Source organism: Brassica napus, chromosome A9 (assembly GCF_020379485.1).
Source record: "Brassica napus cultivar Da-Ae chromosome A9, Da-Ae, whole genome shotgun sequence".
NCBI lineage: Eukaryota > Viridiplantae > Streptophyta > Magnoliopsida > Brassicales > Brassicaceae > Brassica > Brassica napus.
This window is the reverse complement of record NC_063442.1, coordinates 31,641,819-31,655,004: the sequence shown is the minus strand read 5'-3', so window position 1 is coordinate 31,655,004 and position 13,186 is coordinate 31,641,819. Positions and strand designations below refer to the sequence as shown.

The 13,186-nt window shown below is 35.6% G+C and overlaps 1 protein-coding gene and 1 long non-coding RNA gene across 3 annotated transcripts; one reads left to right on the top strand and one right to left on the bottom strand.

Moving 5' to 3' along the window:
- Positions 1-316: 316 nt before the first annotated feature.
- LOC125578398 lies at positions 317-9,723 on the bottom strand. Of its 2 annotated transcripts, XR_007316499.1 has the most exons (3): positions 3,229-4,534; positions 2,992-3,119; positions 317-2,642 (listed from the first exon to the last, which is right to left on the bottom strand). It is a non-coding gene; the product is annotated as an uncharacterized LOC125578398 (long non-coding RNA). The 2 variants fall into 2 exon arrangements; XR_007316498.1 differs by having other exon boundaries at positions 317-3,119; positions 3,229-9,723.
- Positions 9,724-9,736: 13 nt separating this feature from the next.
- On the top strand, positions 9,737-12,300 carry LOC106453552 (alcohol dehydrogenase-like 1). The gene is made up of 8 exons (XM_048740984.1): positions 9,737-9,999; positions 10,083-10,129; positions 10,248-10,576; positions 10,739-10,897; positions 11,458-11,522; positions 11,633-11,728; positions 11,818-11,979; positions 12,129-12,300. Exons 1-8 carry the CDS (start codon positions 9,805-9,807, stop codon positions 12,243-12,245), a joined length of 1,170 nt encoding a protein of 389 aa, XP_048596941.1. The 5' UTR covers positions 9,737-9,804; the 3' UTR covers positions 12,246-12,300.
- The last annotated feature ends 886 nt before the right edge of the window (positions 12,301-13,186 follow it).

Sequence of the window (13,186 nt, the reverse complement as noted above, 5' to 3'; positions counted from 1 at the left end):
TATTATACACTAGGATCGGCCCGCCCTACGGGCGGGTTGTGGATTATAAAATGATCTTGAAACTAAAGTATTAGTATATTAAACCTTGGTTGTTCATATGTCTCATGGTTTTTTTTTGCTGTTGGAGGGAGGAATGCATGGGAGTTTGATGGTTTATCCGAGTTTTGTTATACGTTGTTAAGTAGTTGGTAGATATACTAAATTTAGGATTATGGATGTCTGGACAATAATAGCAACTATTGCTTCAGTTGTACAAATTAAATAGTGTTTTAATGGTAATGACAAAGGAACGGATACTATGTTTTTTTTTCTTCTCCGTATGAAATAATTTAATTTTAATTGTGTCGTTGGAATGAATTGTTTAATTATATATGTATCTATCTATATTATATGTGTGCAGATTAGTTTTCTGTTCTGGAAAAATTGCTACTATATTTATGCGTGTATGTAAACATATATATTTTATAAACCTATATATTAGTGTTATTTGAGTATTTTCATTTAAAAAATATGTGAAGCACATAAACCCAAATCAGAGGATAGACTATATAAACGATACGATGCGAGGATCCGTAGACGATGTTTTGAGTAAGTGTAATAAGGTCACCAACTAAATGACTGTATGTCCTGATATTAAACTGTTATTAAAATTTTAAAAATAAGATCGGGATAGCAGAAGAACTTGTCCACTTCGACGCTTACGCTGTGTCTCTCCGTTCACTGAGAGAAATGAGTCGTCCCAATATCAAATATGCAATGAAAATTACGACAATTATTCACTGCAAACAGACTCGTGTATATAAAAATGTATAAAGTAAATGTGTAGCTCTAACCTCGGTCATCCGGACGTCTTTAAAGATTTCTTTGTGGCAATAACATGAACTGTGAAGTTTGGTGGTTACATTCTCTAAAATGATGTTTAATGATCCATGTATTTAGAATGTAGGCGGGACGTCCGCCATTTTTACAGCCTCATTGTTGTAGTTCCTCATTTGTGTGAGAAATAAGGAGATCATAAGCTTTGACATAAGCCTACATGTGGAACTTCTATTTGTTATTTCAGATGGAATCTAAGTCACATGCAGCCATTGTCGTCGTTCGGAGATCGGAGCATGTCACATATTCCATAATCAAACTTGTAGTTGGCAGTCTACGCACCATAATATCTCCACCTAAATCAGTGGAGTGTAGGATTTTCGGCACTTCTGACTGCGGTCGTGGGCTGCAACGTGCGGGGTCAACACACTGTGTTATTCATATTGCACGGTTTATGAGGTGTTGAGAAATTTTTCCTTTTCATGAATTGAATTTTAAATTTATTCAACCAAAAAAACTCTTTTGTTTATTTTACAAATGCATCATATTAAAGAATAAAAAAGTTTAAATTATTTATGGTCTATACTTTCTATGATCTTGAAACTGGTGTTGAGAAAATTGAGAGACGTGGTAAGCTCACAGTTTCCCAGGTCTGTTGTTTATTTGTCGGTCAGTGGCATTTGTTGCTTAAAACCTTAAAGCACAATTTAAAAACGATTGCAAGCGGTACTTTGTTATGGCTAGGTTGTTCAAAATCTTTTTTTTTTGTTTCTTTGCGCTATTCTAAAAGCCCCAACAGAAGCTTGTACTATTGTATGTTTGATATGTGATGTGTGGATTGTGTAATGGCTTCGTTATTAACACATGTATTTTGAGTTTTTGTTACCCATGGTCATGGTTCCATGTCCGGGTTCGACACTTCGACACGTCATTTGGTTCAATAAGAAGTATACCATGGTTTCCATAGTGGACTGAAATTATTTTTTTTTTTTAAGGAATTTGACTATTCCTTTTAATATAAATGTGTTCTAAGCGTTGACAACATAATTGTTGGGTGATTCCTAATTTTTAAAAAGTAATAATGTAGTCCTTACCGGGTTTATATTGGTTTAATAGCAACAGTTTAAGGTTGATGATTCAAACAAATGACCTTCAAGCTCTGCTTCTGATTCCATTGTTTTAGTTGTTGTAGGTGCTGATAAAAAAAAAACAGAAGGTGCTGTGAGGTCAGAGTTCAAGCAAACAACTATCCTGACTAACATGGGTTGCAGGGAGGTTAGTATGCAGTTCTTGAGGGTGGCTTTTATTGGGACGCTATGTTGCGCTGCAGCTTTGTAAGGGTGTTTTGCTAAATTTTTGGTTATTTGGTAAGTGACACTGTTCGTTTATATGACCCGGTGGGTTTTGTGTGTTGGTCTCAAACATTATCCTTACATTCGAACCCATAGAGAATAGTCAAATCCTCTCCTGCCAACAGCGCAAGACAAACAACAACTAAGAAAGATGCTTGAGTTTAACATGTTAACCCCTAAAATGCAAACTACATTTTTTTTCTTTTCCAAAAAAAAAAAAAACCAAAGACCTATCCAGTGAAATCACGGTATGGAACTCCATCAAGTCTAGCCAGCTTATTGCAATTAGTCATCTGTTGTCCTGCATGCTAGACATTGAACTCTTGCATATCCTCAGCGTCAAAAGTTCACTCAAAACACAAAAACCTGTATCAATTGTAAAAATCTGACGAACCGTAGAACATCCAAAGCTGTAAGAGCTAGCATCCTCCTCTCAACTCCATCTCCTCACATAGCCACGTAATGCTCCTCTAACTAAACACAGACAAACGACAGAAAACTATATTTTGGCATAAAAAACACATAAGTAAACAAAAATTATCTTTTTGGCATCAAAAACACATATGGATGCAAACACTAAATTTCTCTCAAAAAGATCTAGTAAAAATGTTGCGCTTGTGGTTAAACCAAAACAATCCAAGACCTAATTTTTTTATGTTAGAATAGACAAAACAATAAGATTTACAGACAATCAAGCAATATTCAGAAGGTCAAGAATACAATTTCATTTCGTAGACAAACAAAAACTCCACAATCCGTAATCCAATATCAAAGTTCAATTTCAAAGCCTATTAAAATCATAAGAAGAAGAAGAGAGAGTGACCATGATGAGCGAGAGATCTCGAGAGGAGGAATGAGAGGTACGGAATCGAAGATCTGCGCGACTCTGTCGTCCCTAGGGCTGATTCAAACCGATGAGGACTCCGTTCATCGTAACTTCTTGTGTCGCAGCTAGAGAATCCATTAAAGCAGAGGATTGATGAGTTAGCCACTCACATAATAAATTAACTTTGGTGTTATCACGGATTGAGAGGATGATGTTCAAGGAAAGATGGCTTACCTTTTATAGGTGCTGAGAGACCAACTTGCAGAGATTAGACAACCATGAATAAATAACCATTAACGTTTCAAACGAAGCTTCTTACATAGATTCTTCAAGACTACATCCTCTTGAAACTCCATTATTGGTGAATTAAAGACGATTTAAGGTGATTGAAAGCAAAACCGTTACAGGTTCTAGACAGCCGCTGCGGCGATAGGCGACGAACGAAGAACAGGAAGGGAGCATCTGTTTAGGGTTCCCCGTAGAAGACGTATGCGGACGGGCCTCGCGACAGAAAACATTTGATTAGCGCGTGATGAAGCCCACGTGAAGCCCGTTCGGACAGAGCAACGCTTAAGTGAAACGGTGCGGATCCGACGTGGCAGCGCGAGAGAGCTTCTATTTCCGACGTGGCATCCGAGCTGGCATGCCCAGGAGAGATACAATGCTTCTTTTATATATATAGATATGGTTGTGTCATTCTATTAGTATAGGTGCCGCTGATCTTTTTTTTGTTTTGGCCAGCTAAAATTATTCAAATTACTATAGCAAAATATGGTTGTGTTGTTGTTGTTTCTTTTCTTTCTTGTTTAATAAGTTGCTAGCAACAATGTGGAAAATTCAAAATAGTATAAATATTAATATTTTACCAAAAAAAAGATTATGTAAGAATCTTATATAATAAAGTGACACATGAAAACTTTTAATATAGAAAACGAATGTTTTATTACATATGTTTTCAAATCCATGTAACATAAGGGATGTAAGATGTCATAAAGTCTGTTGGAAAATTATCTTCACTGACATTTCATCCTAATCAAAGTTAAATCTTTTATCATCTTAAAATAAATCAATTTTGTCAAAATAAATAAATCAAGTAACTGTATTTAAAAAAAAAATAACATGTCACTTTCTCAAACTTTATATATGTATTTTACTAACAAATATATAAAAAGTGACATATGGCATTGCCATGGCAACCTTTAAGTTAGAAAACGCTTGAACAATATGTTTTATTATACATGATATTGTTCCCTGGTTGGTTTTACCTAAATGCTATATAAATATATATTCTTAATCTGAAATCCATGCTACATAAAGATGAAGATATTATTTAAAATGCCATCAAAGTGTTTAAAAATATATAAATTGACATATCTTAACCCAATTCAGTAAAGTAAAGAAAAACTATTGTTATAACAAAATTAATTATACCTATTCTTCTTCTCATTTCGACGCAGGAGGTATATTGATCTATGTTCGCTGTATAGTTCAAATCTCAGGCAATTTTAATAAGGTAAGAAAGCCTTTTCGATTTTTCAATAATTTCACTGAATACCCTAATTTTCTCCCTACGGTTAAGAGAGTGTAGAATGAAGCTATTCATCACTCACGGGCATCACTAAGCAGATTTCATGCTAAGTTAAAACTACTGAAGTATAAAATAAAAATGCTTAACAAAACTCATTACGAGGACCTGCCTAACAAAACAAAACAAAGCAAGCTTTTGAAGAGATGTGTCGATGCCAAAACTTGGCTCTTTTGGACCCGAACCCGGTAAATTTTGCAGCGGCAGCTGAGACGTCTGAAAGGTAGAACAAACTATCCAGTATTAAAAAAAAAAAAATTCGCCAGAAGCCTTGTATTAGATTACGTGGAGCTGGAGATCATAATACACTATTTTTCCATCGAGCAGTGCAGACAAGATCTTCTCGAAACACAATTAGAAGTCTGGTTAACGCGGCTGGTGCAACTCTGTTGTAGGCACGGTCTGATCGAACTGGACGGACTGAGGTCCGGCCGCGGTACGGACCCGGCTCGGCTGGACAGTATCGCGTGGATGGCTTCGCGGATGGACGGTCTTGGAGACGATCTGTACCTGAAACAATGAGTTCTTTTTGTGAGTTTTTATATTTTACTAGTTGGGAAGACAGAAAGTAAACTATATGAATGGTTTTTATGGGGTTTCAAAATAGATTAAAAACAAGCAAGGATGAATGATTTGCAATATGAAAAGATAAACAAAAGAAAGAGCTGAAAGGATGGAAGATGGGATCTGTTGCTGGTTGTATGTCTCTCTCAACAAGATCAGCGGATGGAATGATGGATAGAGATGGATCCGGGTCTTGCTGGATGTGTGTCTCTCTCAAGATCGAACAAGGGATGAAGATGGATCGATCGACTCCACAAAGAACAATGGCCGGGTCTTTGATATGTCTAGAATGTTGCTCTCAATTGTTTCTCACCATTGAAAGGCTTAGGTTTTGTTAGGGGCAAACTGACTCATATATTATCTTGTCTAAAAAAATACACAGCTTCTCATAAGGGGGTTTAAATACCAGATGCAGCTTTGCCGACTTGAAGCAAAAACAACATTGACACTCTTGGACTGTAAAACAGAAAGGCCTAAACAGAAAGGACCGACTCTACTTGGACTCTAAAGCAAGGCTAACAAAGGCCTGAATTATTGGACTCAAAATAAATTAAAAGGACTTAACAATTTGCCCATAATATCTTAACCAAATTGAAATAAATAAACCAGACACAAATCAAAAACAATAAACCGGTTAGAAAGCAAATTGAAATCTTACATGCTTACCTTAATCAGACCGGACAGCTAAATCTCTGAACCTGGATCAATTGGGACGGATGAACCGAAACTGAATGTGGACATGATTAAACCGACTTGGCTCTGATCGATAGAGGAGAACTGGATCGAGCCTGACGGGTCTTGAACCTCAACTGGATCGGCTTGATCTTCAAGCTTTAACTCGGCCATCTCTTGAATCAACAATTGTTTGAAGCCGGTCTGGTCTTGCTCAAGTATCTCTTGGACGGCCTTGGTAAACCCAGGTCTTATGACCCGCACACCTGACCTGGTTGTAGGACCCTTGCGGACTAGAGGAACCTCAGCTTGTGGTGCTACAACAAACTCTTACTATGATCTCAGATAGAGGTAAGCAGTTCAGCATTTTTAGAGATTTCTTCAAGCTCAGGATCAGGCTGTTGAAGTAGATTTGTATCCTATGCTGCAGGAAATACTCACCTATCGATGCCCTACCAGATTTGCTGCTGGACTTGTAGCCCATGTCTCCGTTGAGGAAATAAAATCAGCTTTTCATGCTCTCCCGAATGATAAGGTATAAGGTCCAGATGGTTTCACCAAAGAATTTTACATTGTTGTTTGGCCTATTATTGGAAAAAAATTCATCATAGCAGTGAAATCTTTCTTCTTGTTTGGTTTCTTACCCACTGGAACTAATACTACGATCCTTACACTGATACCAAAAACGGAGGAGGCGTAGTCTATGAATGATTATAAGCTAATAGCCTGCTACAATTTACTATATAAGGTCATATCAAAAGTCCTTGCTCGTCGACTTAAAACCATTCTACCAGATGCAATCAAGCCAAATCAGATAACTTTCATCAAAGGTCGCTTGTTGCTAGAAAATGTGCTGCTAGCGTTGGAACTTGTGAATGGTTACTATAGGACCTCAAATTCCAACAGAGCCACAATGAAGTTTGATATCTCCAAGGCTTTCGACACAATCAAGTGATCTTTTAGTACTTCTTTTCTCAAAGCCATGGGCCTCCCCGCTCAGTTTATACTTTGGATCAAAGTATGCATATCTATTGCATCGTTCTATGTCAACATCAAGGTAGCTTGGAAGGCTTTTTAACTAGTGCTAGAGGAATCCGTCAAGACTTCTCCCTGTCGTTTTATCTCTATGTCATATTGAATAATCTCTTGACTAATATGTTGAATAACACAGCGGCAGAACATCAGTTCGCTTATCACCCGCAGTGTAGAGAAGTGCATCTCGCACATCTCAGTTTTGCCGATGATATACTGGTGTTTACTAATGGTTTGGTTAAATCTTTACGTGGTGTTCTGGATGTTATGAATCAGTTTGCCAGCATCTCAGGACTTCACATAAATGCATCTAAATCCACCATCTTTGCCGCATGACAGACTACAAACCCAATAATACACGAAGTTGAGCATATAGGAATCAAGGTGGGAACTTTACCGGTTTGGTATATGGGTATGCTTTTCATCACTAAGGCCCCCACAAAGCAGGACTATGGAACTTTGATAGACATAGTACGTAAGAGGATGATCTCTTGGCGCAACAAGTCTCTCATATGCTGGTCGTTTACAATTAATCAAGTCTATTATCTCTAGTATTGTAAACTTCTGGAGCCAACTTTCATTCTTCCTAAAGCTTGTCTGGATGAAATTGAAAGTATGTGCACTACTTTTTTGTGGTCGGGCTCTCCAAATCAGATTTCAGACCAACAAAAGCTAAGGTGGCATGGGAAGAGCTTTGGTATCCTAAAGAGGAAGGTGGTCTTGGAATCAGAAAGCTTTGTGACTCCTCCACGGCGTTTGCTATGAGTCTCATTTGGAAAAAAAAATTGCTTAAAAGTTCCTTGTGGGTCTCCTGGATAGATCAATATCTGCTGAGACAAAACTCTTTTTGGAATGTAAAGGTAGATGGAAAAGGTTCATGGGTATGAAGAAAACTCTTGAAGTTGAGACCTCTAGTGTATCTGTTTATTCAGTTCTAGGTGAATGATGACCACACTGCCTACTTTTGGTTCGATGATTAGTTAAAAATGGGGAAGCTTATAGATATCACTGGTGTTATTGGCACTTCTTACCTTGGAGTAGCTCGCAATGTGCGGGTGAGTGATGCAGTTCTGCACTCAGATTGAAACATTCGAGGTCGTAGACGCCGGCGCTTCCACACCCTTTACGATCGCATTCAAAATGAACAGGTGCCTAATGACTCTATTGGTAACCATTTGGTGGTCTGGAAGCATTCAGAGGATACCTATAAAACTTGTTTTTCATCGGCAAGGACTTGGGGACCAAATCAGGGTGAAAAAGGCTACTGTATTCTGGAGTAAAAATGTTTGGTTTTCTCAGACGGTTCTGCGGTTATCGTTTATAGTATGGCTGGCAGTGAAGAACAAATTATCAACAGGTGATAGAATGATAACTTGGAGTATCCAGCAGGGTTGTGTCTTGTGTGGAGAGAGCAATGAGACACGGGACCGTGTTTTTGTCTGCATGCCCTTACTCCCTTACGGTATGGGACAAGCTTGTAAATCGACTGAGTGGGGGTAGGACTGATCCAGACTAGATGGCTACAATGCAGTTTGTGAGTGGAAATTTTCTTCATGTCATGGACAAAATTCTTCTCAAAATGGTGTTTGGGAGTAGTATCTATCATCTTTAGAAAGAGAGGAATGAGAGAAGCACCAAACAGGGTTTTAGACAGTAGAACATGTGGTTCAGATTATTGATAAGGCTATGCGAAATATGATTACTTCTTTTCGATATAAGGCCGACCACAAGTTTGCAGGCTTGATGTGTCGGTGGTTCAAAGTTACAGCTTAACACACCAGAGCTTGAAATTCATTTCTTACAAGCATTGTATAGTTTTTCTTTTATAGCTTTTATAACTTTTCATAATCTTTTGTAAATTTCTATTCTTCTTCATTTATCAGTAAATTTCACATTTTATCCAAAAAAAAAAAAATTATAAAGGGCAATAAATAAGATGACATATATCACACTCCCAATGTTTTTTTTTTGCAAGAGGCATAATACTTTATTATAAAAGTTACATAATATTTATTTATTATTTTATATATACAATTATGTTAGATGTTATAAAGAGTGACATAAGCTTTAATTGGTGGCCACTTAATGAATAGAATGAATAAAATAAAAGTTGAACAATTTTTTTTTTGAAAAATAGAATTGAAAAAGAATAGCTGAATAGAAAGAAACAAATGCTTCATATCAGAATTAAAAAAGGAAAATTTTCTTCATTAGTTCATCTGCATATGAGGAAAAAAGAGGAATGTAGTGGAGCTGATGAATTACTAGTTAGACAAAAAAATTTAACTTAACTGGTATCAATTCTGAGAAATAACAAATTTATCATTTTTTTCTAAAATATGTTACTAGTTACACCTTTATTGTCTAAGGAAATATTTTAATGTAAAATAAATAAATAAAATTAAGACATTTTATTTTATTATATAAGACCAATAATTAGATTAACTGAAGGCAAAAATGAATATATTAACTGAAGGCTAGAAAAATGAAAACAAAAATGATACATGTCACTTTAAAGCTTTTATCTATAAGACATTTTATTTTATTATATAAGACCAATAAATAAGAAATAGATTACTCAATTGTTGAATAAAAAACAAATAACAAAAATAAAATTAATAGATTAATTATTGATTAACAATAAATGATAAAAAATAAATAGCACATATCACCTTCTTGAAGTTTTGTAAGAAATCTTATTTTGTTGTATAAGATATATGTTATTTTAAAGCTAAGATTTTTTTCAAAAAGGAAAGATATGTTATTTTACAAGTTTTTTTCTCAACGTTTTAAAATTTAAATGTATCCAACATTATAATAACTTTTAAAGTTTTTCTTATAGTAGTGGTGTATCGCCTGGAAAATATATATAAAGGGAAGATAGGGAGAATCAGAGACTCCACTTTCTCTCTCTCTCTTTTTCATCCACACACTTTTTTAGTCATCTCACTATCACTATGGACAAGACGTCTTCATTCTCCATTCAGAAAGGGAAACCGATTAGATGCAAAGCAGCATTATGTAGAAAAGCAGGGGAAGCACTGGTGATGGAAGAGATCCAAGTTGATCCACCTCAAGCTTACGAAGTACGGATTAAAATCATATGTACTTCTCTTTGTCACACTGATGTTACTTTCTGGAAGTTAGACAGTGTAAGTGTACTATTGTATCACAAAGTCAACGCAAAATCTATTGTTCAAAAAATCGTTTCCACTAATCTTTTTGAGTTTTCCAGGGGCCGCTTGCAAGGTTTCCTAGAATTCTCGGACACGAATCTGTCGGGTGAATAATTCATACAATTATTTAGTTTCAACTTCATTGAGAATGTGCTTTGCTTACTTGTTTGGGTTAATATTGTATTATTACTTAAATATATTGTTATAATTGGGTTTATAACCAGCTTGGTCGAGAGCATTGGTGAACACGTGGATGGATTTAAACAAGGTGACGTTGTATTACCAGTGTTTCACCCTAACTGCGAAGAATGCAAAGACTGCAAATCCTCAAAGAGCAACTGGTGTGCGAGATATGCCAACGATTCTATATCAAACACGAGACGATATGGAATGGCTTCTAGGTTCAAAGATTCTACTGGAGAAGATATCCACCATTTTCTCTTTGTTTCCAGTTTCTCTGAATATACCGTGGTAGATATCGCACATCTCGTAAAAATCTCTCCTGATATCCCAGTTCAGAAAGCTGCTTTGCTCAGCTGCGGTGTCTCCACAGGTTTGTTTTCATTCTTCTTTAGCTATTCTCGTGGGTTTGTATGGACATTTTAGATTTTTCTGAGGTTAAACCATAAACAAAGTAGATAGTAGGGGCTTCATTGTTATTTATAAAAGTAAGTTAGATATTGCATATCGGCTGATTGTGGGTCACGTGGAGCAGGAGTTGGAGCAGCTTGGAAGGTGGCTAACGTGGAGGAAGGTTCCACCGTTGCTGTCTTTGGCCTCGGTGCCGTGGGACTTGCGGTTGCCGAAGGAGCTAGGCTGCGTGGGGCCGCGAAGATCATCGGTGTTGATCTCAATCCTGATAAATTCGAGTTAGGTAAACTCGTGTTATGTTTACATTTAATATTTTTGTCTATTAGTTTCTGAAAGTTATTATATTTTGGCTTTTTTCTGACCCAATTGGTTTTAGTATTTATTATATATTCAATATACGGAGTACAAACTTTTAGTTGGTATAAACTTTTTTTTTTTTTGAACAACTCTGTCTGGTACTCTGGTATAACAAAGTAACAACAAATGGTCCAATCCGTCCAGGGTGTATTATTTATTTGTTGAAAAAGCCAAATGTCATTTATTTTCTGTTTCGTTATAATTTATAAGTAATATTCACTTTCAATACACATATATTAAAAATTGGTTACAAACAATGGATATTTGCTAATCTGAAAAATAATACAAATAATCAATTATTATTATTATTTGGACAAAACAATCAATTATTAAATAGACAAATAAATCAAAAAGAAAAACATGCAATTTGATAGAAACATATATTTTTACATTAAAAATATTATTTAGAATGAAAAAATAGTTAGACTAAACAATTCTTAATATAAAACAGAGATCATATATTCATCATGTCAATTACTTGAACAGGTAAGAAATTTGGTTTCACGGATTTCGTCAATCCTACTTTGTGCGGAGAAAAGAAAGTTAGCGAGGTATGTTATTCAATATCTCACACCATCTCATTTATGATTTTTCGTGAGTTTGTACCATTGAGTACATGGAGTAGTTTACTTACTTATTCCCACAAAATATACCGAAAAAGGTGATCAAAGAAATGACAGGAGGAGGAGTTGACTACAGTTTCGAATGCGTTGGTTTACCTTCTATACTAAGTGAGGCTTTTATCAGCACCCGCACGGTACGCTTACACTAGATCGTACCAAATCTCAGTCGATTCAGCATCTTTCTTTACATGGTTAAGTATTACAATTTAGAATGTCAAAATAGGGATCAGGAAAGACGGTAATGTTAGGGATGGGGAAGCATGCAGCGCCAATAAGTTTGGGTAGTTTTGATCTTCTAAGTGGTAGAACTATTTGCGGAAGCTTGTTCGGGGGTTTGAAATCTAAACTGGATATTCCAGTTCTCGTGGATCATTATCTAAAAAAGGTACTATATGACATGCATCAAACTATCTATGTGATTATATCGTAACAAACAGATGATGAGTATATTGTTTGTTTTACTTCTTATTTCCAGCCTATGTGTTCTGTTTTCATGGGATTTTTGATTCTTTTTGTTTGTTTGTTTACTTGTAGGAGCTTAATCTGGATAGTTTTATTACACACGAGTTGAAATTTCAGGAAATCAACAAGGCTTTCGAGTTGTTAGAGGAAGGAAAGTCTCTCCGCTGCATCATATGGATGGATAAGTAATAAGTTGCTAGTCAATCTTTAAAGACCAGTTAAGATCCTGGGGGGGGGGGGGGGGGGGGGGGGGGGGGCGGGCGGTGGGGGCTTCTTTCTTGTAGAACCATGTCGGTTTGCTCATCTTTTATTTTTCATTACTTCATCTAAGTGCTCTAGTTAGATGCTCCATCCAAATGATTTATCTGAATATTGTTTGTTTAAAAAATTAAATCTTCATTTGGATGGAGTATCTGAAATTTTTTTTGTTTGTTTGCTTAATAGTTGCAAATCTCTATTTTCATCTACATATTTTTTAATAAATAAGATGACTAAACTATTTTAATTTTTTATTTAAAATATATTTACATCTTTATTTCGAATTTTTGTTAATAATATAATTTTTATGATTGTAAAATATGATTATAACAGTTTTGAGAAAATTTTAATCTTACCGAAAAAATGTTTTTTTGTTAACGCCTCTATATAAAACATGACACGAGCTCGTACACAAGTTTGTCTTTTTCCAACTTTGACAAAAAAAGAATCATTAAATCATTTGATTAATCTTAAATATTTATAAATATCTAGAAACCCATTTTAAAACATCTTAATCATACACTCCACTAAATATATTTTATTAGAAAATAAATAATAATGATAATAAAAACTGGAAAATCGTTTTGCATAGATATGTGAATCCAGAGCTGGTCATGAATATAGACAAGTTGGTTTAGTGCTTCTAAAATTCTAGAATGTAAACTACATTAACAAACTGTAAGAATAATTTTTTTTTGAATCGTCTATAACGTTCAAAATTTCATGACCATGGGATTGGTTTTTCCCTCTCATTTCAAGTTCATCATTCACCAAATGGACACATACATCAGCAATTTCCATCCACGAAGCAGTGGTGACAGACTGACATGACAGCAGGGTACCGCAATGCATGTGTTGAACTGGTCTTCAGT